The 27,685-nt window shown below is 56.2% G+C and overlaps 1 protein-coding gene across 1 annotated transcript; it reads right to left on the minus strand.

Annotated features, from left to right (window-relative positions):
- Positions 1–1,525: 1,525 nt before the first annotated feature.
- Positions 1,526–27,685, minus strand: SCN4A (sodium voltage-gated channel alpha subunit 4). The gene is made up of 24 exons (XM_077780283.1): positions 27,413–27,685; positions 27,208–27,326; positions 26,981–27,070; positions 26,567–26,695; positions 26,002–26,093; positions 23,856–24,170; positions 22,974–23,037; positions 22,590–22,731; positions 21,592–21,801; positions 20,824–20,977; positions 18,732–18,970; positions 16,817–16,990; positions 15,707–16,063; positions 10,665–11,153; positions 8,919–9,051; positions 8,293–8,447; positions 7,595–7,768; positions 7,348–7,470; positions 5,758–6,036; positions 5,432–5,485; positions 5,025–5,162; positions 4,418–4,522; positions 3,520–3,790; positions 1,526–2,751 (listed from the first exon to the last, which is right to left on the minus strand). Exons 1-24 carry the CDS (start codon positions 27,683–27,685, stop codon positions 1,526–1,528), a joined length of 5,505 nt encoding a protein of 1,834 aa, XP_077636409.1.

Below are 27,685 nucleotides of genomic sequence, written 5' to 3' on the forward strand. Positions count from 1 at the left end.
AACCTGCCCACACATGTTCACACTCATCCACATACAGTACAAGCACACCATACGGACAGGCCTGCACAGGAGACACACACACACTCACGCACAGTCAGACTCTTACAGGGGCACCTGACACGGTACACACTTGCAGAGACAGGACATAGCACTTCACGTACTTGAACGCACACACACAGCTGTACACACAGGCGTGAGGCAGACACAAGGCACACACAGAAGTGAATAAATCCAGTGATGCCTGCACAGGGGGTCTCCCTGCCTCCTCTGAGCTCCGGGAGCCAGCAGCCACCTGGCTGGCTCCGCCGCGCCCGGATCAGTGGTGCCAACAAAAATGCTGCCTGGCTTTCCAGGCAGTGGGAAGTTGGAAGGTTGGGCCTGAGCCAGGCGAGCTTTGCAGGTGCCAGTGTTGAACTCTAACACGGGCGCAAGGACCACTTTGAGGAGCAGGGAAAGGAGGATGAGGAGGAAACGAGACAGATGTGGTGGGGATGAGGGGGTCTCAGGGCTTGGGGAGGCTACAAAGAGCCCCATGGCACTAACGGAGGAGTGAGGAAGGGAGGTAGGGAACAGAAATCTACCTCCTCAGCTCCAGGGTCCCTGCCCCGCCCAAGGTCCAGGCCAAGAAAGCCTCCAGTGCAGTGATGCGGCGCACCCAACCCGTCCCAGGCAGCCATGCTTCCTAGAAAAAAAAACAATTCTCAAGTGGAATCCTCTGTCCGCTCTTCCCCTAGGGGCCAGCCAGGGGAGCCAGAGGCCTGCACAACGGACAAAGCGGGAAATGGTTTCAGGAGCCACAACCCCAGCCGGACGCATCAGGATCCAGGGGCCAGTCAGACTGGGGAGACATTTCTGGACCAGTGACATTTCCCTTCTCCAGGGAATCCATGAGCTTGAGGGATGAAGCTGTGTGCCGGTCGGGGGACGGGCTGGTAGACCCCTGAGGTCAGGTGTCAGCTCTCACTGAGGTTAAGACATCTTTATCCAGGGGGTGCCTGGCTGGCTCAGTCAGCGGAGCCTGCGACTCTTGATCTCGGAGTTGTGAGTTCGAGCCCCATGTGAGGTGTAGCGATTACTTAAAAATAAAATCTTTAAAATATACCTTTATCCAGGAGGGGTCTTGGGGGGGGCCTGAGCCACTTCCTGGAGAGAGGCCTGTAGCCCTTAAGACTCTGGTGGCAGGAGGGCAGCTAACCCCTCCATCATAGGCTGGCTCCTCCCCCACGTCGGGGGCAGAGATCGGGGCATTCTGACCTCCCCCATAAGGAGAGGCAGCAGGGCCCATGAGGAGGTGAGGACAACTTGAAACGAGAAATCATGGAAGCCGGGGCCTCAGGCCCAGTGTGGAGCCTCTGAGTGCAATTCCCATTTTCCATGGCCTGGGTGTCAGCCCCAGCATGGCCAAATCCTGTCCCCAACAGAGAGCCTATCAGTCGCAGACTCAAAGCCCCGCTCCCTCAGTGAGCAGGCACCACGAGGGAGCTTTTGGGGCTGTGCCAGGCTCAGCTGGCCACCTCACTGCAGCCTAGACAAGAGACTCTTTGACCCCTGGGCGCACTGTCTGCCCTGGGGATGGGGAAGGAGGGAGGGCATCGTCGGAGGGGCTGATGGGCATGAGCCCTATGGCAGGTCCAGAGTCCCCTGTTGGGCCCTTTTCCTCACCCACGCTCTGCACGCTGCTGTTCCCGCTCTCGTGGCCATACATCTTGCTCATGGTGTTGGCAATCAGGCCCTCCTTCTCGGGGCCCCCATCCCCACTGCCATCCTGGCTGTGGCGGTACATGTAGGATGCCTGCTTCACGGTGCGCTGGAGCAGGTGCCGGCGGTAGGCCCTCTGGATCTTGATGGCACACACCTCCTCATGCTTCCTTTTGAGGGTGGTGGTGATGGGCTCATAGGAGACCTTGGAGGGGTTGGCTGCCATGAACTTCTCCTCCATGGTCTCCTTGAGGGCATCCATTTCCCCAGAGTCCCCTAGGACTTCCTTGGTGAGGGCAAAGAGGATGTCCAGGCAGTGGATCTTGTCCCCTGGCACCATGGGCAGGTCCAGCGTGATGAGCTTGATCTTGTTGGGCTTGGCAATTCTCAGTGGCTCCTGGAGGGTGTCCACAAAGTCAGAGAGGCGGCTGTAGGCAATGAACTGCGTGGCGTCGGGGTCAAACTTCTCCCACGTTTCGTAGAACATCTCAAAGTCATCCTCGCCAAGGGGCTCACTGCTCTCCTCAGTGGCCACATTGAAGTTCTCCAGGATGATGGCAATGTACATGTTGACCACGATGAGGAAGGAGATGATGATGTAGCTGCAGAAGAAGCAGATGCCAATGGAGGGGTTGCCACAGTCACCCTTGACGCTGGTGCCTGGGTTTTCAAGTGTAGGGTCACAGTCAGGGGGCCCACTGTTGAGGATGGGGTTGAGGAGCCCATCCCAGCCAGCCGATGTGGTGATCTCGAAGAGGCAGATGATGCTGTTGCCAAAGGTCTCGAAGTTGAACATGTCATCGATGCCTGACTCCTTCTTGACATAGGCAAAGTTGGACATGCCAAAGATGGAGTAGATAAACATGACCAGGAAGAGGAGGAGGCCGATGTTGAAGAGGGCAGGCAGGGACATCATGAGGGCAAAGAGCAGAGTCCGGATGCCCTTGGCCCCGCGGATCAGCCGCAGGACACGCCCAATCCGTGCCAGGCGGATCACTCGGAACAGTGTGGGTGACACGAAGTATTTCTGGATCAGATCGGAGAGCGCGAGTCCTGCAGGGAGGAAGTGGTGAGGACCGCTGCCCTTGGGGTAGGAGGCTGGGTTAGAGAGTGGGAGGCATGCAGGGGTCAAGGGGGCCTAGCCTGCTGTGCTCTTCCTCAGAAGGGAGCAGTAAAAGCACAGCCCGAATGGCCTGACCCATTAGGCTGGGCTCTTCCAGGGTCCTGGGGCCAGGAGCTATCTCTCTGCCCTGACCCTGCTGGACAGGCGTGGGACATGCCCAAGGTGATGGGGTGAGAGTACGGCTGACTCCCAAGGGTATGTGCAGTTGCCATAGATGAGACAGAGAGGGAGGACAGCTCTCTGTGTGACTCTGGGCATGACATTTAACTTGTTTGTGATTCAGTGTCCTCATCTGTAAAACAGAGGTGGTAACAGTACCTGCCTCCTGGGATAGCACAGTGTCGGGCAAATAGTAAATGATCAATAAATGGTAGCTAGCTGCTATCATTGCACACACGTCTGTGCACTTCTCCTGTGTGTACGGATACTGGCACCGTCTTATGTCTTCCACTTAGCATGTGGGCATCTGAGTGCATCTACTGGTCAGGTAACTGTTTCTAGATGTGTATTTGCGTGTGTGCAGGTGACAGGCTGCCTGTGAGCCCACCCTGTGTGCCTTTGTGAATGCCAGGTGCATATGCACATGTGTAAGTGTAAATGTGCGTGTGAGCCTTCCAGGTGCATGAGCAGGTGTCTGTGCACAAGAACGGGAGCACCCGGTCTTCCTGAATGACTCAACCCAGCCTGGCCCCGCTCACCCACAATGGACAGGATGACAACCACAAAGTCGAAGATGTTCCAGCCAACGGTGAAGTAGTACTGGCGCAGGGCGAGCATCTTGAGCACACACTCCCCAGTGAAGATGATGATGAAGACCATATTGATGTTGTACAGGATGTCCACCTTGAGCTGGCTCTGGTCGTCAGTCTCCACCATCATGGTGACCATGTTGAGGCAGATAAGGATCATGATCGTGATGTCAAACGCCTGCTTGGTCACGAAGTCGTACACCATGCCCTGGATCTTGTTCTGCAGCATGGGTAGGGGTAGGAGTGCAGGGGTGCACGCGGGTAGGTGTTGGGGGGCAGTGGTAAGGACCCACAAAGGATGTGGACAGGCGGGAGACACAAGATGACACAACAGAGAGAGAGTGTGTGTGTCAGGGCTTGTGGTAGAGTTGGCCAGGGCAGGGAGGGGAGACCTCTCAGAGCAGGCCATTCTGTGGGGTCTGTGGGCATCTTCCTCACTCTAGGACCGTTCTTCCCATAAAGGCCCCCCAGCAACCTCTCATCCTTCTCCCACAGTCATTGCTCACTCAGGAGTGTCCTCTTCCTCCCACTTCTAGGGGCCCTTGCCCCTGAGGCCACCAGCTGAAGGGGTGGGTGGACACTGGGGGGCTGTGCAGGGCCAGGTGAGGGGTAAAGCAGTGACTGGAGTTTATCAGGCAGCTGCTATTCCAGCACGTGGTGCCTGTGTGCAGTTACAAAGAGGCACATTCCTCCCAGCTGGTGACCCCAGCTTCCCTGCAGGGAGACCCGGCCTCACACCAGCGACACAGCCTGGTGGGCAGAGTGCAGCCTGCATTTTGCCCTCATCAGCCCCCTCGGGCAGGAGGTTCATAGCGGCTGGAGGAGAAGGGGGTCAGAGGGCCGGTACCTGGGGCCGGGGAATTGGCTTCTGAGGCTTCTTGGAGCCAAGCTTCTTCATGGCATTATAGTATTTCTTCTGCTCCTCCGTCATGAAGATGTCTTTCCCTCCAAAGTATAATGGGATGGGGCCAGTAAGGTTGGAGGTCCCTCCTCTCTGCCTCCAGGACCTCCCTACCTCAGGCACCACCCTTAAAGCAGCCCCCACACCAGCAGGGGGACCTGGAGGGGCCAGAGATGGGGGCTGAGGGAAGAAGGGGAAGGGGGACTGAGGAGTCTGGACAAGGAAGGGAGGGGAGGGAGGTGACAGACAGAGGGGAGAGGGTCAGCGCTGCCTCATAGCTTGTTTTGGGCCAGATGCTCTCCCTTAGTATTGTGTCAGGTCCTCTGAATGACCCGGCCAGGCAGGTAGCATCAACCTCATTTTTAAATAAGGTTCTTAAGGGTCAAATCACTTGTTCAAAGTCGCCAGGTAGGATGTGAACCCAGGCTTGCTGCCTCAATCACGCGGCCAGTGACAGCACAGCAAGTGTGAGATGGCATGTGTGAATATATGAAGGGACGGGTGAGTGGAGGGGGGGAGGATGGAGCCCCGGATGGCCGGGATGGATACTCATCTTCTTCTTCTGCTGGTTGAAGTTGTCGATGATGACGCCGATAAAGAGGTTGAGGGTGAAGAAGGAGCCAAAGATGATGAAGATGACAAAATAGAGGTACATGTAGATGTTCACCTCATACTCTGGCTGTTCCTCCTTCTGCAGAGTCCGCAGGACAGGATGGGATGGAATGGGGAGGTTTGGGGGGACATGTTGGCTGTCCCTTGCTCCCCATCTCACTCTGGGCAGGAGGGGGCTGGGGCCCAGAGGTGGACCCTTCCACACCCACCCCCCAGGCTGCTGACTTTGGGGGCTCCTGAGGAGGCAGCATGGAGGCAGAGATGGGCAGAATGTGCCATTGTATGTGTCTGGCCTGAGTCCTCTCCCCTGGCTTGCTCACCAGCCACATCTCAGTAAGCCCTACTCACCTCCCGGGAGTCCACAGCTGCATACATGATGTCCATCCAGCCCTTGAAGGTGGCCTGAGAGAGTGTGGTTGGGTGTGAGGGGAAGGGCTGCTTCCTGTTTCCACCATCCATGAGTCTCCCTCCTCATCCCAGCCTGGTCCTCCCCAGAGCCCCACAGGGCAGGCATTAAATAGCGATCAGAGTGGTTTAGATTATGTCAGGGTCCCATAGCACCAGAAGCAGGTGGGTGGCCTCCCTCCTGCCCAAGGAGCAGTGGGCTTGGGTACAATGAAAATTTAGGAGCACCTCCATGCCAGTTTTGTGCAAGGGCAGCAGGTTACACTCACCACCTGCAAGAGGGAGAGGTAGCCTAGACCCACGTTGTCATAGTTGACCTTGACATTGAGCCAGCGGACCTGGCCCGTGTGCATCAGGCTTTCACACTCAGACTTATTGTTGACTTCGGTGATGTCGAACCTCTCAGAGGTGGTGGTGTTGATGCAGTAGTAGAACTTGCCGGCAAACAAGTTGACGCCCATGATGCTGAAGATGAGCCAGAAGATGAGGCAGACAAGCAGCACATTCATGATGGAAGGGATGGCTCCCAAGAGGGCATTCACCACCACCTGGGGGGCCGGGGGAGGGGGAAGGGGTCAATGCCAGATCTTTACCCAAGCTCCTTTGGGACAGGGCTCTCCACCTACACTAACAAGGGGACCAGACAGGGCTGGGCATTGTTATTTAGGGATGGTTTCCTAGAGGAGGGTCGATCTGAGCCAGGCCTGGGGGAGAAGTCTGCTGGGCTGTATGTTGGGGATGGGTGTAGGTGATGGGGAACTGAAGAGTAGGGCTGGGGGTGCTGCTGGCCTAGTGGTTGAAGAGGGCTCTCTGCTTGGCTGGAGCCATCAGCCCAGAATCGGGGCACTAGGCTTCTCTGGAAGCAGCCTGGCCACGGGTCACTAGGCAGGAGACAAACAGTCCTTCCTCGGCCCCCATAGGAAACTCAGACCCCGTGACCCGGCCCCCTGCTCATCTGCTCACAACATGAGAGACACAGACACAGAGAAGAAGCCACCGGGGTCTTCAAAGCAGGGGGAGACAGAGACTGGAGCCTTGTGCCCCACTCCCCAGCCCTGGCCACACAGACCAACCTCACCATGTCAGGCTGGGCTAAATCTGAGAACTGTCCTCTTTCAAGGAGAAGCTCTTTATGACCTCCAGACCGACAGAGTAGGTGGCACAAACCTGGCGTTGCCTCGGGTAGCTCTATTCTTGGCTACATGGCCATGGCCAGGTCATTTCCCCTCGGTAGGAAAGAGTCCCTGGTTTTTGGCAGGAGTCTGGGGGTGGGGGGGATGTCCAGCACTGGCCAGCCCCTTGCATGAACAGGAGGGAGCCACTCAGGCTTGAGCACACTGCTGGCCTGCGACCAGCTGCTTCACAGGAGTTTGTCCCTCTGAGTGGGTTTTATTCCCAACAGACCTCTCTTGGCTGGGGAAATCCCATTTGTCTTGGCCAAACCCTGTAGTTACTGTCACTTCTATCCTCAAGGGCCTGAGGGAAGGATGGGCAGGCTCAGAGCCCAGAGGCAAGTACCTGCCAGCTCACCCAGGTCTCAGAGCCCAGGCAGACCCCAGTCTGAGGCTGGGGAGGGACACCTGTACACCCCCCAGACCTGCTTTCCTTCCTCTCTCTGGCCTGGGTGCCCTCCTGGCCCCTCCTGAGAGCTGATGCAGCCTCTGCTGCCCCCCAGTGGTAGCAGAGATGAGCTGCAGAGGGGCACTTGGGTGCTGTGGGAGGATGTCTGGGGGCCCTCAAATCTGGCTTCAGTGGGGGTCTAGAGTCCATAGCCTCTCCTTCCTGCGCCCCCTGCACCTTGCCCTGCACTGGCTGCTCCCCCAATCCCTAGCCTATTCAGTGTCCTCCTCAGCACCCACCCTCATGCCCTCAAATCGGGACAGCGCCCTCAGGGGACGCAGAGCTCTCAGCGTCCTCAAGGATTTGATGGGTCCCAGCTCCGAGTAGCCCAGCCAGTTGGCCACCAGGCTGATGATGGAGACCTGCAAAGGGAGGGTGAGGTAGTCAGGGGGTGCAGGGCCTCAGAGCCAGGGCTCCCTAAGGTTCTTGGCCACAAGGATGCTTCTGGATCTGGCCGCGGGGCTGGAGGATGGGGGGCAGACTCACATCCACGATGAGGAAGTCGAGCCAGCACCAGGCATTGGTGAAGTACACCTTGAAGCCGTAGGCCACCCACTTGAGTAGCATTTCCAGGATGAAGATGTAGGTGAAAATCTTGTCCGCGTACTCCAAGATGGTGCGGATGACCCGCCGCTGCTCGATATAGATGTCCTCAAAGGCCTGGGGGTGCCAGCACAGCCAGGGGTGGCCAGGGCCCGGGGGGCTGGGGAAGCAACCACGCCTCCCACCCTGCCCAATGCTTCTGCCTCCCGAAAGCACTGGGGACCAGGCCAGAGGAAGGCTGTTGGCTTCTCCCAGACTCCCTGGGCCCACAGTGGGGGCAAATGAGGTCCCCCCTGGGGAGGATCCCCTCAGCTGCCCTTCCTCAGGGGCGACACTCAGTCATCTGCTCGGGGCCTTAGCAGTGACACATCTTCGACCCTGGCCGCCTCCCCCCACCTCAACACTCCCAGGGCCTTCCTGCCTCTGCCCTGGTTGGCACCCGTCACTGGGGGTGCACCAGAGCTGGACTCATCTATCGCTTTAAGAAAATTAACACATTCTACCTCATATCCCGCAACCACAGGTAAGTCGCTTTAGGATTCTCGGGGTCCAGATTGCCCAGGCCTCGTCCCTCCCACGGCGTGGAAAGGGGGTGCCCCGGGAGGTCCTCTGCCCATGGCCGCCCCCAGGGTGGTGCCTACCAAGGCCCCGCTGCTGAGCAGGATCATGAAGACAATGAAGGTCTCGAACCAGTTATGCTCTACAATCTTGAAGCAGGCCCTGCGGAGGGTCCACCACATCTTCCCGCGGCCCTGAGAGATGTCCACGTAGAGGAAGGGGCAGCGTTGCACACAGGCTGGGGGAGGGAAGGGGGCGAGGGCGCCACGTCACAGGACTGGGGGCAGCCTCTGGACGCACAGTCAGCGTGTTCCCAGCACCTTCCCAGACGCAGCCGGCCTCATCTTCCCCGCCTCTCCCAAGCAGCCTTCACGCTGCCCCGGCCAGGCCCTGTGGGGACCCTGCACGGTAGTCCTCAGGGGCTGCATGCACTTCAGGGGCTCAGGGGCTGGGGGGGTTCCCAGGCTCTGACACCCCTCCCTGGGGTTGCATCCCCTCTGGGGTGTGTCAGAGGAGGGCGGCATCAGGTGGGGGGAAAGGCTCTGCATGCCTTCCGTGACGCACAGGATCCTGAGATGTCCTTGAGGGGGCAATTGGCTGCAGCCGGGCCAGGGTTGTTGCCCGCCACCCCTAGGCCCTGGCATGCACTGTCCCTGGTGGGGACAGCTGGGGGTGAGGTGGGGGTGCATGCACATGGGCTTGCCCTCACCCTCTGTGAAGCACTCCTCGGGCTGCTCCCCTTCGGGGTTCTCTTCAGCCTGCTCCTCGGGGTCTTCCTCGGGGGGCTTATAGTCGGCGGTGCTGCAGACGGAGGAGTTCCCATCGAGGGGCTGCGGTGGCTTCTGCAGGGGCCACAGGGTCACATGACCCCTGGGTCCTCCCACCAGGTGCACAGAGGAGGTCAGGATGGGAGACCAGGAGGGAGAAGAGAAAGGGGGTGGAGCAGATCTACTCATTCATTCATCACTCATTCATTTATTCATTCACCCAACCCTGGATTATGAAGCCAGCACTGTGGCCCTTGCAGAAGAACCACAGGGACAGTGGCATTTAGATGTGGAGCAGGGCAGGGCTGCGGCCTGGGAAGAGATGATGAGGGCACACGGAGGCAGGGGAGAGCCTCAGGTAATGGAGGAGGCTGGAGACAAGCAGGCTGGGGGGTCCTAGGAGGCATGGGGTGGGATAGCAGAGGAGTAAGTGGCCTGAAGGGACTTTTGAGGGAGTCAGAAAGGGGCCAGGCCATGCTCCTGCCCCTAAGCTCCCTCCTCAAGGGGACCCCCTCATGGCTGGAAGTGAGGCCCCTGCAGGCAGCTTAGGGGGCAGCTCTGGATCCAGAATGGTGACCAGAAAATTACAGAGGTCCTTGTGCCCAGTTGACAGAAAGGGAAACTGAGGCAGACATTAGTTCATGCACTAGCCATTTGTCCTGCCTGTCCCACAATACCCCTTGGAGCCACGCTTGCGCCCCTCAGAGTCGCCAGAGCCTTGGCCCTCTAAGCACTCCAGCCCTCCCCCACCCCCGCTCCTCATACCGAGGTCGGTGCCACATTTCCCTGGGTATTTATAGCTTGGCAGGCATACGGCCCCCTGGTAAGTAAGCGTGCCACATATTTAGGGGGAATAAGGAGTCAAGAGCTTTTAGGGCAAAGTTCTTTCAGGCTCCAGTACCCAGCCAGGCCCAAGGCCGATAGGGTGGGGTGGGCAGGGGGCCCTGCCCTAGCTGATGTGCTAGCCCTTCCCCTGCCAGAGTGGGAGGATGGGCTAGGGGGCTCGGAGCCAGCTCCCCGGGGGGAACCAGGCAAGGCCCTAGCCTCAGCCTGAGTGTCTGGGGGGTGGCCACCAGTCCCTCTGTCACCCCTGCAGGGCAGGAGGAGGAGGCATCTCCTGGGTGGGTGGGTCAGGGCTCCTGCTGAGACTGTGCCCAGCTCTCTGCTCTCCTTTTACCCAATCTGGTTGGCCCCCAACCCCCTCTACTCCTCAGAGTCCCCAGCCCAGACCCAGTACTTTGGCCCACCCTGGAGGTTGCAACTAGCCCCAGTGGAGACTAAACAGAAACACAGGATAATAGCAAGGACTTCAAGCCCAGAGGGGGATTGAGAGAGGCCTCTGGAATCCCAGCCCTGAAGCTAAGGTGCCACAGGTAAGAACATCCTGTCCAAGAGCACCACCTGCTGGTGAGACGGGGCCCAGGTGGCGTTGGCCAGCGAAGGGACACTAGGGAAGGGCAGGGCCCATCCGAATCAACAGCAGTAACAGCATCACCCAGCACAGAGAGCGTACTGTGTGCTACACAGTATCTCACCTAATGGTCTGAGTAGGTGCCATCACCCTCATTTTACAGATGGAGAAACTGAGGCTCAGAGAGGATTTGTGACTTGTCCAAGGTCACACAGAGCTTGAAGCCATGTCTATCTGACCCCTGACCCCGTCAAGCCGGGCCCTGTGATGGTCTAACCTTGCCATCCTCAGGCTCTGAGAAAGTGTCAGTGTCCTCCTCCGTTGGCATCTCAAGGTCAGACTCCTCGGAGGCAATGGGCACGTGAATGGTCAGGTAGGGGTTGTTGATGAAGTTGAGGTGGTCCAGCTCAATGCTGGGGGGAGAGCCGTCTACCAGGTCCATGTGGTTCAGGATGTGATTGTCCTTCTTCAGGTCCCTGACCCCCTCATCGGGTGGCGGCTCCTTCTTCTCATCCTCTGGGGCATTCTCCCCAGCCTCCTCGGCCTCCCTGGCCTCCCCAGGCTCCCCGAGGCTGAGCATGATCTCCTTGGGGCTCAGGATCTTGCCGTGCAGCAGCCCCAGGAGAAAGGCTTTGGCAAAGCCGATGCCCCACTTGATGCGCCCAATGGCGATCTGCAGATTGTTCATCTCGCCATCCTCATCCGAGGCTGCCAGGCTGTCGGCGCTGAAGGAGCTCAACAGCAGCGCTAAGAAGAGGTTCAGGACCTGGGGGGTGGAGGTTGGGAGCAGGCTCAGCTCAGCCTCTGGGCCCATGAGGATGCCACCTCCAGCCAGCGTGAGGGGCCGCAGGCCACCGGATCAGACCCACCGCTTGTTGGGCGTTTAAAAGAGTATCACCTAGGGGTGCCTGGGTGGCTCAGTTGGTTAAGTGTCTGACTTCGCTCAGGTCATGATCTCACAGTTCGTGGGTTCAAGCCCCGCATCAGGCTCTGTGCTGACAGCTAGCTCAGAGCCTGGAGCCTGTTTTGGATTCTGTGTCTCCCTCTCTCTCTGACCCTCCCCTGCTCACACTCTCTCTCTCTCTCTCTCTCTCTCAGAAATAAATAAGACATTAAAAAAATTAAAAATAAAATAAGAGTATCACCTAATGCGACTCTCATAGCTGCTTGGGGAGGTGAGGAATGTTCCTATCACTCCACTTTGAAGATAAGGAAACTGAGGCTTAGGCACATGATAGGATTCTGTAAGACCATGGTAGAGGCAGGGTTTGGGGGCGCCCGCTGGGTGGCAGGGACTCTTTCCAAGACCCTGCCCTCCGACTCCACTGCTGGGGAATGCAGAACAAACAGAGCTCATGTCTTCGAGTTTCCAGGACTTACTGGGATCCTGAATCTGTTGAGCCTTCTTTTTCCTGTCTGTGAATAGAGCCTGTGGTCCCTGGTGCTCAGACGCCTGTACTCTATTGCTCTGGAAAGGGCATTTGACCTAATGCTATTCAACCCCTTCTGTTTCCTTGGGATTCCCTGCTCCACCCGGTTTTCTTCCCATATTCCTACTGAAAGCTTTAAGAGACTACTGGTCTACCCCTCGGGTCTCCAGCTTTATTTTCCAGGGACAGGCATGTGCTGAGCCTCTCCCACTGTGGTGTCATGGCGCTCCAACCTAGTAGAGACAGACATTTAATCAGAAAAATACAATGCAGTGGGTTTGCATGGCCGTAGAGGCTGGGTTGCACAGGCTTTGAAATCATGCTGCTTGGTCTTCAACCCCAGTTTACTAGCTATGTGTCCTGAGGCAAATCATATCACTGCTCCATGCCTCAGTTTCCTCATCTGTATAATGGGGATGATTCCAGTGCCTATCTCCCAGGATTGTTGTGAGGATTAAAAGATCAGTACAAGTAGAGCACACAGTAGACACTCAAAACATGTTGGCTGTTATGTGTGAAATGACAGAAGGTACAAGGTACATGGAAGATTATGATTAACTGTGAGGCCAGCTCAGCATTTTATGAGTAAGGAGATGGAGTCCCAGAGTGGTGGAGTGACGTTCCCTATGATGTACAACATAATCAAGACTAGACCCAGGCTTCCAGCCATTGCACATCTTTAGAAGACATCACTCGTTTAGGCTACAGTGTCGATGATAACCTCAGAAGTTGTGCGGTATGGTGGCCCTACCATCCACTGCTCTATCCCTCCGCGCCCAGGGAACCGCTGAGGTGTCAGGGCTGGGTCTTACTGGGAGCCTTGGGACAGGGCTTGGTGTGTGAGTGGACATGAAGGAGTAGGGGAGTCTGTACATGTCCATCTACCAACCTTGACCAACTTCGCTATGTGTCTCTCACTGCCTGGCTTTCACTGGGTCCTCCAAGATCTTTTTATCATTGCCTTAAAAATCAAGTTAGTATAATATGTTTAAAGTGTGTGTGTGTGTGTGTGTGTGTGTGTGTGTGTGTGTGTGTATTCTCTCTTGGGGAGAACATGTTGGAGGGATTGCTCCCCATCTCTATGCTCCCTAGAGACTTTTCTGCTTTTGCCCCCACCCAAAATATATTGGTCTTTCTTTCCCTTTGTCGGGGGGAAGCATCCAGTTGCCAGAAACACATCTGAGATGGGAATTAGCTGCTCTCTGGGTCAGCAGGGTTTGCACACGGCTCCTGCCCGGGACAGAAATAGCTGCCTCGGGCAAGGCGTGGGGAGGAGGGCTGGAGGGAAGGGGGGATGGACACCCTGTTTCCCCCAGGGGCTCTGAGGGGTGCGTTACCTATGACCTCGGTCATTTCCTCTTCTTCACAGTAAACCAGAGGAAGTGCTCAAGTGCCATGATGCAGGGGCCATGGGTCCCCACCCTCTCTGGCAGGATGCCTCAGTGCCCTCTGGCAGACATCAGCTCCCACGAGGCTGGGGCGGGCAGTGGGCGGGGACAGTGCCCAAGGAGCTGACAGTGCCGCCTCCCTGGGCTTCTCCACTCCCTCTGAGCACAGTGAGAAAGCCACAGAGCTGGGCTGGAAAAGGCTATCAGTGGCATGTATGCATGTATGTGTGTGTGTGTGTGGGGGGGTGGAGTGACATGCACGCAGAGGCAGTGCAGTTCAGTGGTTTCAGACTCTGGAGCCACACTGCTTGGGTTCAAACCCTGTGCAGCTTCCTAGCTCACCTCCCTGAGCCTTTGCTTCCCTGTCTACACAACAGAGATAAAACAGCATGTCCCCATGGGGCGGTGGTGAGCATTAAGAGAGAAGGATGCAGAAAATACTCAGAATGCTGGACAAATGTAAATAGAGGTCAGTTGTCACCGTTGTTATTGCTGGTGTTGACACTGTCATTCTTACCACTGCTGCTATCATTGATGTTGTTGTTGGCGTGACATAGACCCAGGTTCCAGTCTGGGCTCAGTTTCATGCTAGCTGTGTGGTTCCGGGCAGTGCCTCCTCAGAGCGCAGCGCCAACATTACCTACCTCCCAGGGTTGTGGAGAGCAGTAGGGATAATGCATGTAAAGCCCTTTGCGCAGGGACCGGCACAAGGCAGGAGCCCCATACTTGGTGGTGTAACACCAACGGTGGGTACCTAAACCACCACTTCCCCTTCCCCCAGAGGCCTGTAATGCTTGGACTCCCCTGGCCTTGTAGACCATGTGCTTTGCTGAGCACTCAGACCACCCTGTGAAATAGGTCATCACCACCATCGTCCCCATTTTCCAGATGAGAAAAACTGAGGCCAGGGAGAGGTTAAATAACTTGCTCAGGGTCTCCCAGTCAGTAAGTGGCAAAGCAGGGGCTTGAAATGTTTTTGAGTTTATCCACATTCAGAAAGAAACCCACAGCAGACCCTTTTGGTCACCCCTTTCTTCTTAAATTTATCTTCGCAAACTTCTGTTCAGACCCAGCTACCCGCCTCCCCCAGTCCTGCCTCAAGGTTCTGATGGGGCATCTTCTGTCTCTGCAAGCCCTCGACAGCCAGCCTGGGTTCTCCTGCCTCGCTGTTCCTGGGGGCTCAGGACCTCGTCCCGTGGTCTCTTCCCCAGTGGAGGTGACATCCCTCCCCACCGGTCCACCCCTGCCCCCAGCCAGAGCTCAGCGATATCTGAGAAGCGCTGAGCCAGCAGCCCAAGGATTCCTCAGGACTTTGCGGAACGTGGGGACTTGCGTCTTCCCACCCCGGTTGCCCAGGGCAGTGTCAGCCACTGCAGGGGGCAGCCGGGCACAGCAGTCCCGGCAGGAACACCACCCACCCCGACCAGGGGAGGAGTCATGGGTGTCCGGAAGAGGAGACAGGCCTCCCCGGGCCCTACCACAGAAACGCCGCTCACGGCCTGCACCCTCGCTCCTCATGGCTTCCTGCAGCCCCTCCCCTGCACCGGCCCCACAGGCCGAGCCCTGAGCCACAGAAAGTGGCAGGATGGGGGCAGTTTATGCCATCCCTGGATTCTCCCCGCTCCCGGGGCCTGATTCCAGGAACAGAGAGGGGTGAGCTCGTGGGAGAAGGACAGGAGGCCCAGAAGACCCTACGTGACCCCTTGCCGCACTCTGTCACAGCCAAGCCTCTCAGCCACCCCGTGAGGTGCCCACCATTTTTCTCCCATGGGAAGTCAGAGAACCCAGCTGATCAGAGAGCAGTAACTTGTTCAAGGTCACACAGATGACAATGGAGTGGAGCGTGGGTCTGACTCTAGTTATCAGGTTACTTTGTCCCCAAACACTACGTTTCAACAGTACTATTCATGGTGTGGTCTCTGCACCAGCAGCAGCCACATTTGTTAGAAATGCAGATTCCCAGGCCCTGGCCCTGAGCTGCTGAATCAGACTCTGCAGGAGAGGGACCAGGCATCTGGGTTTTAAGAAACTCCCAGGTGATTCTTAAGCAGGTTAAAGTTGGAGAGCCACTGGGTTGAACCATATAAAATTGTCTTCTTGGGTGGGAGAGGTACGATACAATCAAACATTAGTGATTTCATACAGGGCGACCACATGGGGAAAAGGCCATTGAAGGACAGCCCGATTTAAAGGAAATAAAGCACGTGTGTGTGTGTGTGTGTGTGTGTGTGTGTGTGTGTTAAGACTCTGACTCTTGATTTCGGCTCAGGCCATGATCTCACGGTTCATGAGTTAGAGCCCCACGTGAGGCTTTGTGCTACCAGTGTAGAGCCTGCTTGGGATTTTCTTTCCTTCTCTCTCTGCCTTTCCCCTGTTTTCTCTCTCTCTCTCTCTCTCTCGCTCTCAAAAATAAATTAAAAAAAAAAAAAGAAATAAAGGGAAGGGACATGCTTGGGTTTCCCAGGTGGGGGCGGAGGAGCCACCCAGCCAGCCTAACTCACCACTAGGTTGCCGATGACCATGACCATGAGGAAGACGGTGAGGCACATGGCCTGGCCTGCCACCTCCATGCAGTCCCACATGGTCTCGATCCACTCTCCGCAGAGGATGCGGAAGACGATGAGGAAGGAGTGGAAGAAGTCGTGCATGTGCCAGCGGGGCAGGTTGCAGTCGGCGGCGATCTTGCACACACACTCCTTGTAGCTCTTGCCGAACAGCTGCATGCCCACGACGGCGAAGATGAACACGATGATGGCCAGCACCAGCGTCAGGTTGCCCAGCGCGCCCACCGAGTTGCCGATGATCTTGATGAGCATGTTTAGCGTCGGCCACGACTTGGCCAGCTTGAAGACACGCAGCTGCCGGGCAGGGGGAGAACAGGGGACAATGAGGCCCAGGGACCCCCGGCCCAACCCGAGGGAGCCCCACCTTTAGGAGAAAGAGCTCTCCCGGACAACTCAAACCCCCACCGCATGAGTGATCTGAGGCCTCAGTCTGCCTCTCTATTAAATAGGAATACTCCTATCCGACCGCCTCATCCTCTTTATGTGTTCAAAAGAGAGTCCTTATCTCTTAAAGATACAGACTGAAGTATTTACAAGTGACATTGTGTCAGGAGTTGCTTTCACATACTCTCCCCCCCCACCCCACACACACAAAGTGGGGGCAGAAGGAACAAGAATGACAGAAGGTTGGAGTAGGTGATAGGTACACAGAGGTTCATTATACTCTATACGTTTGTGGATGAACAAAAGGCCCCATAATGAAGTTAAAAAAAAATACAGCAGTGCTCCTACAGGGTGGTGGACTTGATACTAAATTGGACCCCTGATTCCTCTACTGATGCTTCCTGAGTCCCAGGCTTCAGGTCTGCAGTATGGCCCCTGCTCCACTGTCAACCAAGGTCACTAAAGGGTCAAGCCCAGAGGCTGTCATTTTGGCCCCCAGCAGCCATTTGTGATGAGGGGGGCGCTCTCTTTCTCCCCGTTTCCAGTAAGACAGGTTCCTAGGGTTCTGAGAAGCACAAGCGGCTTCTTGGGGCTCTCTCCTCCTACCCTCCTGGCACCCCCCCACCCCACCCCTCCTTAGCTCGGCCCCGGGGCTTCACGCACCAGGCGGAAGGAGCGGAGCACGGACAGTCCCTGCACGTTGGCCAGGCCCAGCTCCACTAGGCTGAGGGTGACGATGATACTGTCGAAGATGTTCCAGCCCTGCTGGAAGTACTCGTAGGGGTCCAGGGCGATGAGCTTCAGTACCATCTCTGCCGTGAAGATGCCTGTGAAAACCTGTGGGGTGGGGTGCCGCCCGCGTCACAGAGCCTCAGGGAGCCCAGGGCCCTGGGAGTCTCCCCCCGTGACTTCCACCGCCTGGCAGAGCCCACGGGGCCTGAGTTGGGGAGGGGGGGTCCAGAGCCCTGAGCGGGCACAGGCAGCAGGACCCACCACCCACACACGTGCCGGCGTGAGTGAAGAGTGGAAACGCGGCACCACAGAGCAGAGAGACCCGAACCCACCCGCTTCTGGCTTTGTGACCGTGGGCCAGCCACTTAACTTCCTGGGCCCTCACTCCCATCATAATATTGAGCACTCACAGAGCACTCTGTGCTTCACATCATGACCTCACTGGTATGCCGATCCCTATGTAGTTGGGAGTGACTGTCACTTGTCCCAGAGATTAGAACATTGAGGCTCAGAGAGAGAAACGGCAAGTGCTTGCTCACGCCACCCATCTGGGAATGAGTCAGATCTCAAACCCAGGTGTTGGGGTGCTTAGTTCAGTCTTCCTGTCTCTACACCCTACCCCCTCTACCCTGACTGGCAGGGGTCTCAGAACTCAGCAAATCTCGGTGGGCTCAGAAGTCTATGGTAGGGGCCAAAAGAAGGCAATGCCAGGGATCCACGAGAAGACCGCAGCTGCACCCCGCATACCTGGCATAGGGGTGCCCAGGCCGCCTAGCCTCTGAAAGCGCCCTGGGCATGGCCCCCTCCTGCCCAGCACCAGCTGCCTCGGTCCACAGCCTGCCTGGGCACATGCTGAGCCCCGCCCAGTAGCTGTCCCTGGCCATAGCAGGTGCCCAGACGGCAGCGGGGTGTAGGCAAGGGGTGGGCAGGCAGCGGGCGAGGTCCATCACGCACACCCCAGCAGCTGCACGGTGGGTCCAGGGCACACTCTTGCCCCTCCAGCCCAGCCTGGCATGGTTGCCGTAGGCATCTCCATGGGATAGAAGTGCCCGCCTCGCACAGGCTGGGGAGTCCAGGGTCTGATGCCCATGCCGCTCCCACTGCTGCAGGCCCCCAAATCTTATTCTCCCTGAACTCTCCTCACCCTCAGGGTGGGGAGAACATCTTGCCCATTTGCCATCTGGAAAAATTTCTAAGGGAATTGGGAAGGGCGGGGCAGGGCTGGAGGATGAGGCGGCTTTTTCCCTTTGTCAGGCTCCACCGAGGCTGGAAACGAGGTGATAATGCTCCTAATGGGCAGGGATAAGCGGGCGGATCAGTGTGTGTCAACAATAGCAGGGCAGGAAAGGCCGGAGGGGAGCTGGCCTGGCCATGCTGGAGAAATGGTAGTGAGCAGGGGGCTAGGGTTGGGGTACTATGCCCTGGGGCCTTATGGGCCTGGGTGCCCATGGCTCACACCCCCATGTTCAGGTCCCTTGGTCCCTCTTAGGCCCACAACAACCTCTCAAAGTGGAGATCTGTCACCCATGCCCCTAGTTCCCCACCTCTGCCTCCAGGGCACGGCCTAGACCCCAGATTTCCCTGAGTCTTGATCTTAAAATGTCCAGCACTTCATCCCTACTTTCTCTGCCTCCGAATACCCTAGAATCCAAATTCCACATCCCATGGATCATCCCCTATACCTGCCTTGTACATCAACTCATGCCCCCCATATGCTGGGGAAATGACCCAGGGAGGCCTCCCAATAGTGCCCTGTATTTCCACACAGCCCAGCTGGCCCCAGAGGTCCCTGTGGCCTCTCTTCTGTCCTGCATGGGAGAGACACCTCTCCCTGTCCCCTCCCTACCAGGTTGCCCACGGTGAGCACATTGTCAAACTCCTCTGTCATGGGGTAATGCTCCATGGCCATGAAGAGGGTGTTGAGCACGATACAGATGGTGATGCCCAGGTCCACAAAGGGGTCCATGACGATCAGGTGGATGATGTGTTTGAACTTCACCCATGGGGTGCAGCAGTTCCATATGAGCACTTTGTGGGAACACTTGTACCACCACGGTGGGCACTTCTGGTGGGCCTCTTCCAGCTCTGGGAATGGGGTAGAAACACATCTGATGAGGATCCCCGCCATGTCCTCCTTCCCAGACCTATATCTTAGGTCCCACCTTCTAGGCCTGCCCCCTGAACTCCACATCTCCAACCCATACCCTTCAGCCAGGCCTACTTCAAGCCCCTCTCAGCAGCCAGTCACCCTCAAGGCCGGCCCCTGTAGGTCCCTCCCACACGGCCCAACCCCTCAATGTCCTGCCCCAAAAGCCCCGCCCATTTCCTCTGACCCTCAAAACTCCACCCCTCCAGCCAGCCTTATCTGAAGCCCCTTCTCTTAACCCTCCACCTGCAGCTGCTGTACCCCACAAAGCTTGCCCCTCAGTGACTCTTACTCCCTGCCCGGGGTCCAGCGCTGCGATCCTGGCAGGGGAGACACCTGATCTCTAGCTGGGAGCGAGGGTCCCCGGGGAGTGGCTGGAGCCCACTGCAGGGGATTGGGTCCCATTCCTCCTGCTGCTGGCCAGGGCCACTCAGGGGCAGACCGAGGTTCCCCCTGAGGGCTCTCCCCATTCCCAGTAAAGCTGACTCCAGACAGTCTGCCCTTTCCCACCAGAGTGGCTTTCTGGAATCACTGCCTGTTTTTGCCACATTAGCACTAGAACGCCGTCAGGCCCATGGATAAAGCTGCCCTTCCTCCTGGCCTTCAAGGCCTCTGCTGCCTATGGGTGTCCTCAGCCTAGGCACGATCTCACTTCATTACCACCAGAAGTATATGAGACAATACTATTAATGCTCACCATCTTGTAGATGAGGAAGGGGGACTGGAGTGGGGGGGGGGCAGTCCTATGGGGGCCTGGGTTTGAGCGCATGATTGGGACACCCCAGGGAATTAGCAAGTTGGACCTCTCAAAGGCTGCAGATTCTAGTCAAGCTGGGTGCTAGGGCAGGTGCCTCAAACAGTTTCTGACACCCAAAACTTTTCATAAGCGTCCCAGCAAAGGCAGTGTTGAGTGACTTCCTCAGTCAGTGACACTGAGCATCCCCTGGGGCATTCTCTGACAGAGCACAGATGCCTGGATGCCTGTCACACAAGATCAGGTGAGACGGTGCCCTCCAGAGGTCTGCAAAGTCCTTGGCCCTCCAAGTCCTTCTTTGCATCAGGAAGGGGAAAGGGACCTGGGAAGGGGACCAGATCTCTTCTATGTCAGATTTCCTTTATTCTTCCTTCTCTTGCTTCATGCTTCCCTTCTCTTCACTCCCTCCTTTTTTCCCCTCCCTCCCCCCTTTCCTCTCATCTATCCATACGCTTATGCCTCTTCCCATTCATTGATCTTTCAGCCCATCCATACATATATTCATCCATCCATCCATCTGCCCACCCACCTATCCATCCATCCATCCATCTATCCATCCATCCATGTTTGTGTCTGTCCACCCTACCCTTGTTACCTTATCCTGTTCTCTCCCTGAGACTTATAGGGCAGTATAGGGATTTAATACGGAGAATCTGTGACTCTACCTGGGAAGAGTTTGGTCTTTGACCTTTAACTTTCACCCAGAAGACACTGAGGAGCAGGATTTCCAGTGAGCAGAACACTGGGCCTTCTTAGTTAGTTTTATTACTCTGTTATTCCCCATTGCCTTGGCAGCCCCCGGGCTCTCCTGGAAAGCCCCAGTTCCCACAGCAGCCTGGCCTTGCAGTCACAACTGGGTCAAGCCAAGCCAGGACTATATTTATCACAGCCATTTCTTCCACACCTTTATTAAGTACTGTCCTCCCAATGCTGGGCCCAGCCAGGTCTCCATGTGCACCCCCCCCCAACCAGAAGCCTGAGTGGCCTAATGGGCACGACAAGCAGAACGGGATGCCTATCGGGGTGTTGAGCACTCACCTTCCATAGCATCAGAGATACCGCTGTCTGCACTGCAGCTCTGCCTTGGGCGCCCCTTCTCTCCTGGCGATGTGTCCAGGCTGCCATTGCAATCTTTACCGTGGGCTGGGTCCCCATCTGCCTCTCCGCCTTCCAGAGCCTGAGCAGCCTTGGCCTGCGGGTCAGCAAGGGTGGTGAGCATAGAGTCCATTTCTGAGCCTCGTGGGTCGACTGACTGACTCTCAGGGTTTCTTTCCAAGTGCTGGATGGGGGCCCCTCTCCGTATGCTGCACTGAGCCTGGTGCAGGTTGGGGGGCAACCTCAGTGGTTGTGAGGCTGATAAGGTAGGGGCAAAAGTGACTGAAGACCTTTATCTCCTTTATCCCATTCTCTGAAGCCTTGACTGACCCTATACTTCATGAGATGGTAAGGAAATGGGCAGCTCCTCCCTGGGGCCTCATCAGAACCCACCTCTCCCTCAGCATGGACCCATTTCCTGTCCCGAAAGAATCACAAAACCATAGATATTTGAGCTGGAAGACTACTTTAGGTTTAACTACTCCAGATCCCTTGTTGTTTATGGGGAAACAGGCACAAAGCTACAAAGTACTCTTTCTACTGCCTAGATGCCTCCCATCCCACCAAACCCCCCAGTCTGGGGCCTTGCTCTCGCCCTGCTTTGCAGCCTCTACCCCATGCTGCTCCCTCACCCTCAGCCTGCCCAGTTGAACCCAGGCTGAGGGGCAGGGAGAGCCCTGGATCCTCAGCCTCCTCTCCCTGAGTCCAGACCTTCTCCAGCTCCTCTTGCTGCTTTTTGAATTTCTCCAGCATCTGCTGAAACTCTTCTTCTTTCTCCTTATCCTCAGCCAGGGTGGCCTCGTTCTGCTCTGCATACGCCATGGCCACCACTGCGAGGATCAGATTGATGAGGTAGAAGGAGCCCAGGAAAATGATGACCACGAAGAAGATCATGTAGGTCTTTCCAGCTGCTCGAAGGGTCTGGGAGGGAGGTGGGGGGAGACGGAGAGGAGGCGTCACATGGCACCCTGCCGGCTTTCACCCATTACCCCTCTCCACATACCCATTGCCTAGATAGGTAAATAGGGAGGGTCCCTCACAGAGACTGGTGATTTGAGGACCTTGAAGCAGGGTATGGTCATGTTTGGCAGGCTAAGCCACATTCTGGGACCTTCAAAATTATATACTTGGGATCCAGACTTTCCTGGTCTCCTGGCTCAGAGATCCCTGAGGACCTGAGATAGACATCTTGAGATCAGAGAGCCAGGATTTCAAAAATGGTGAACATGAGCTTTGGGGTCATCTTGAATCCTACAGATGCTACAGTGCCTGGCATCTAATAAGAGCTCCAAAAACAGTGGTTGCCGTTATTATTATCATTAATATCATCAGTGTTAAAAACAGTATCAGTGACCAGAAGGCATTGTTGCTCTAGACTCAACCTGCCTGCCATGCAAACAGTAGAAGCTAAATAATTGTGTAAGGACATAGTTGAAGTTCTAAGCCGCCCTACTGCTTCCTGTAAGGCCTGGGGGTCTGTGCCAGGCCCAGATCTCAGTACTTAAGGCAAAACTGGTAAAGGAAGAAAAGGCTGTGGATCAGATGTGGGTGGGTCCCCAGTGTCAGAGGGACTCCGGACCTGTGTGTAGGGGCACTGAGGGGGGGGAGGTCTCATGGAGGAGGTGGCCTTGCTATGGGTCTTGCCAAGAAGACTGTAGGGATGGGAGAGGTGGCTGTAGAGCTGAGAGGCAGGGTAGTGGCAGTTGTACCAGCTGGAAGAGGTTCTCCCAATAATCCTGTGTCATGAGGCGGAAGAGAGCCAGGAAGGCCCAGCTGAAGGTGTCATAGCTGGTGTAGCCATAGTTGGGGTTCCGCCCAGCCTTCATACACTCGTAACCCTCCGGGCAGTGCCTGGGGATAAAATGGGGTGCTGGCTTTAGGGAGGGAAGAGAATACCAGCTGGGGGACAGGTGGGGGAGCCCAAGGGAGAAAAAAATCCTATAGTTCTATCTGTGTCTCCCAAACAGGGAAGTGTTTTATCCACGTCCATGGGTTTTCCTTACATTCCCATCCACCCCCACATTCTTGTCCCTAATCAGCTCCTATCTTCCAACACCCCTGGGACAGCTTTTCCCACCCCCAGTATCACTCACCCAGCATCACTGCTGTTCCCACAAAGCAGGGCATCATTGGAACCCTCCAGGAAATAGAAGTTGCCTTTGGGAGTCAGAGGCCACAAAGGAAACATGTCACCCACGGTGGACACATGGTGGACACATGCACCCATGACACACCTGCGGACACAGCTGTGTGGACCACATATACCAAATGGATGCTCTCTGGATGCCCTTCCCCCTCCTTTAAGGTCTCTGGGGAGATGTACTACAGGGCGCTCGGCCGGAAGCAGAGTCAGCTCAGTGCCTGCTGTGGTGGTTGGGCAGTCGGGATGCGGCAGGGGCACAGAGAGGGGGCAGGATCGCACCCGCAGTGTGCATGCCTGGGGCTACCACGTACCTGCGCAGGACCCCTGGCTGAGGGGTGAGCAGGTCGGGGGGGGGGGCAGAATGAAGAAGGGGTACCTTTCTCTAATTTGCTAGAAGGCATTATGTGGACTAAGTTGAGCTGGTGAGACTGTGTGGCTAGTGTGTGTGTGCCGGTGAAGTATGGGAAGTGAATAGGCGAGTGTGTGGGTGTCTGGTGGTGGCCCTGCCAGGGGGCCAGCACGTAGTTATGGAGGAAAACAAGGAATGTTCAGGTTAGGGAAGGACTATGGGCTGTTGCTTTCATAGCAAAAGCTTTAGGATTTTCAAAGCAGTTGGGCATTTATTGTCACGCTCACCCTTAGAGAAAGGTATTGCTGTCTCAATTTTATAGGTGAGGGTTCTGAGGGTTAGGGAGACTGAGTGACTTGTCAGCAGATACTCAAGCTGGCAAGTGATGGATTTAGGCTCAGGTCCCCCCTGCGGCTTATCTCACAAGAGGCTACCCTAAGGGCTGGGGCAGATCCCACTGGCCTCCTGGCCGTGCATTCTTACCTTCATCATTGATGTAGGCATCCCAGTCAAAGGTATGATTGCTGGCCCAGCTCTCGTGGCCGTCCCACGTATCATTGCCGATCCACGTCTCATTACCATACCATGTGTCATTACCATACCACGTATCATTGCCGTACCACGTGGCATTGGTGTCGTTGAAGGGTGGGGGCCAGCGCACGCACTTGTGCCGCAGGTTTCCCATGAAGAGCTGCAGCCCCACCAGGGCAAACACACTCAGGCAGAAGACGGTGAGGATCATCACATCCGACAGCTTTTTCACCGACTGGATCAGGGCCCCCACAATTGTCTTCAGCCCTGACCACAGGGAGGAGGGTAAGAGTAGGGGGTGGGTGGGGTGATAATCACTCCCCGATCCCCTCAAGCCTCTGCCTACTGCATCTCTCCTTCAAGGCTTGACGCAGTAGGAGCACCACTTCCTTGAAGGCTTCCCAAATTAGCCCCACCCTTCTCCGATCACAGCCTTGATGTGGAATCTTTGGCTGTAGAGCCTCAGCCACCAGAAGAATGCACTTTATATAAGGACTTTCCAGGCTACTGCCTGACTCATAGAGCAACATACGGGCACACGGTGGAGTTGCTTATGTCACCAGGTCAACACTCCCAAAGTGTGTTCTACATAACCCTGATCTCCCACGCTGTGCCCTTAAAAGAAGGGGTTCAATCATGTTTGGGAAGGGCTCAGCTCTAGATTCTGCTCTTGGAGAGTCACTGTAAATTATCCTATAAAAGGCTCTGACAAGTCCTACAGAAACAAGCAAAAACTTTAATACCATGTTTCCTTAACTTGACAATAGAACCCCTTTTCTTCTTTCATTTTTTTAAATGTTTATTTTTGAGAGTGACCAAGAGTGAGCGGGGAAGGGGCAGAGAGAAGAGACAGAGAACCTGAAGAAGTGGAGAGTACTGAGAGTAGAGAGCACGATGTGGGGCTCGAACTCACGACCTGTGAGATCATGACCTGAGCTGAAGTCAGACTCTTAACCGACTGAGCCACACAGGTGTCCCAGAACCCCTTTCATTATAATGGCCATTAACATCCAAGGAACAGCAGAGTTCACTCTGAGAAGCTCTAGACTGAGTTGGAGATATTATTGCAACCTGCCCCTTTGGACAGACAAAGGCATAAAACGTCTTACAGAATTCCAGGGACAGAGTCCCATATTTACGGAAAGGCCATAACTTATTTGGGCCTAATCAGTGTGTCCCTCACTTCCATATTAGTTCGTTTCCTTTTCTTAACCTGATGTGGAAAACAGGTGCTCAACAGCCCTCTTAGCAAAACCCTCGGAGCTCTGAGGATGGTGGAGGTGGGTGTGGCATCGAGGACAGGTATGGGGGCTTCACTCGGTGGCCAGTGAGCAGTATGGCCTTTGGAAAGCACTTCCCTCCGAGGGTCTCTCAGGGTCTCACTTTCCTCAGCCACGGTTTGAGGGTGTTGGATTGGGGGAGAACTACAGTACTTTCCAGCTTTCAGACCTAATCCCCCTCCCAGGGTCTGTTCTCCATCTCTTTTCAGGCCATCTTTCTCTCCTTCAGTGAACCTTGTCCAGTTTCTCCACGTGCTTTTCTGAGGGTCTGAATGATCTGGAATCTATTTGTTTCATGCCTCTTGATGCATCACTTTGGAATTGACCTGGTCTCGTTGCCAGTGGGCATGTGGCATGTTCCTCAGCGAGCCCTCGGGGCTGGGACTCTCCATCACTGGTTCCCTTTGTCTCTCTCTGCTCTTTCCCACCTGCTTATTTTATTTAACACACACACCATGCACGTTTAATGCAACACAATGAGTGGTACCATTATTATTCATATTTTACAGAGGAGGAAACTGAGGCATGGACAGGTGAAACCACTTGCCTGAAGTCCAACTTAGCTAGTGGTGGAGGGGAGAATTGAGCTCAGACAGTCTGGCTCAGAGTCTGTGCTGGGCTTCCTCTCAAGCGCCCATCCTCCAGCCTCCAGCCCCTTCTCTTCCCTGGCAGTGGGGGTCCCCACTCTGTGTCCAGGTTTTGGTGTGAGAGTTTTATGACCTTGGGTCAGGCTCCTGGAGCTGAGTGTCAGGATCCAGGCCTGGGCATAGGGGGAGGCCCGTTGGCCCAGGCAGGGGGTCCCCACACCTCCCCAGTACCTGGGATGACCGTGATGGTTTTCAGGGCCCGCAGCACCCGGAAGGTTCTCAGGGCTGAGATATTGCCCAAGTCCACAAACTCTGTCAGGTACCTGGGCAGGGGGGATGAGGTGAAGGCTGTGTCAGAGTAAGGAGTGGGTGTTAGGGTAGAAATCACAGCTTCTCCAGACCCAGAATGAGGATCCCCAAGGAATCTTTGTGGTTGGGTTAGCAAAGGGTTTGGGGGAATGGCCAGGTCAGACACCTCAAGGTTCCTATTGGGGCCCAAGAGTTGGGAAAGACAGTGTAGGAGCTTTGCTGGGCAACGGTAGCCTAGCTGTCTAGGCTAGGGTCTGTGGGACTGGGGTCCACAGCTGCCACGTGTGTTTGCACATGCACTGGGAGCACCTCCAAGCCAGATCCCAGAAATAGCAGCTCCTGGAATTGGACAGCTCACTACACACTTGCCCGTGACCCCCATGGTTCACCCCTCCCAGAGGGTCGGCCCACTCAGCTGCCCTCTTTGAAGCCTGGCCCCCACCCCTCACCCTCCTCAGCCTCTGGACGCCCTCTGGGCCCCGCTCACGCCATCATGATGACACTGAAGTCCAGCCAGTTCCAGGGGTCCCGGAGGAATGTGAAGTCGTCAATGCAGAAACCTCGGGCCAGCATCTTGATGAGGGACTCAAAGGTATAGATCCCTGTGAATGTGTACCTGGTGGGGAGAGGGCAGCCAGGGCCAGGTGTGGCAATGATGGATCTCCCAGGAGGGAGGTCACAAAAATGAAATACGCCACCCAGGGGGCTGAGGATATTGGTCAGAGTGACAGTGTGCACCATCCTGGAGGGCTTACAGTGTTGATGGGGGTGACAGTTACTGTGTGTGTCTTCCTGGAAGACAAGAGCGGTATCCTCCAAAGTACAGCCCCTTGGGGTGGGCTGTGTCCCAAGCCTGGGGTTGGGTGTGCGCGGGGGGTGCTCTGAGGAGGGGGAGACTTACTCCACATGCTTGGACCAGGAAGGCGGGTCGCTCATGGTCATGAATACACAGTTGGTCAGGATGGTGATCATGATGAACATGCTGAACAGCGTCGGGGGAGGGTCAAGGAAAGTGAGGGGACAGGTGGGGAGAGCAGGTGGACGGAGGGCCCCCTCACCCACAGCATCTGGCTTGGCCTGCCCCCAACCCCTCCCTGCCCTGGCACTCGCTCCACTTGGGCAGGATATGAGTGAATGAGCACCTTGATGGCACAGCGTCTGACGATGCTGAAGGGGCTCAGCATGTAGAGAGCGGGCGTAGCGGAGAAGCGGAAGATGGCCTTGCCCTTGTTAAGCACGATGAAGGTCTGAGGCAGAGAGAGAGCTGTGAGCTCTACGGACAGGCAGACAGACAGATGGATAGACGGTAGAGAGAACCCTCCTAGGCCCAGACCTTCTTGTCGCTGTAGTAGGGGTCCAGGTCCTCCAGGGGGATGCCGATGACCTCTGGTGGGGGGTCCCCATAAATAAGAGGCAGGTTTTTGCCAGCCTCCAGGTCACTGCGTGGCTTCCTTTCAGGATCCTCAATCTCCATCTGCTTGTTCCGCTGCTGCCGGGCCTCTTCCTCCGCTGCCCGGCGTTCTATGGCTGCCAGGGACTCCCGGGTGAAGGGGCGCAGGCTCTCAGGGCCCAGAGGCACCAGAGTGGGCAGAGATGTGCTGGCCAT

This window comes from Crocuta crocuta, unplaced genomic scaffold (genome assembly GCF_008692635.1).
Source record: "Crocuta crocuta isolate KB4526 unplaced genomic scaffold, BGI_CrCroc_1.0 scaffold288, whole genome shotgun sequence".
Classification (NCBI taxonomy): Eukaryota; Metazoa; Chordata; class Mammalia; order Carnivora; family Hyaenidae; genus Crocuta; species Crocuta crocuta.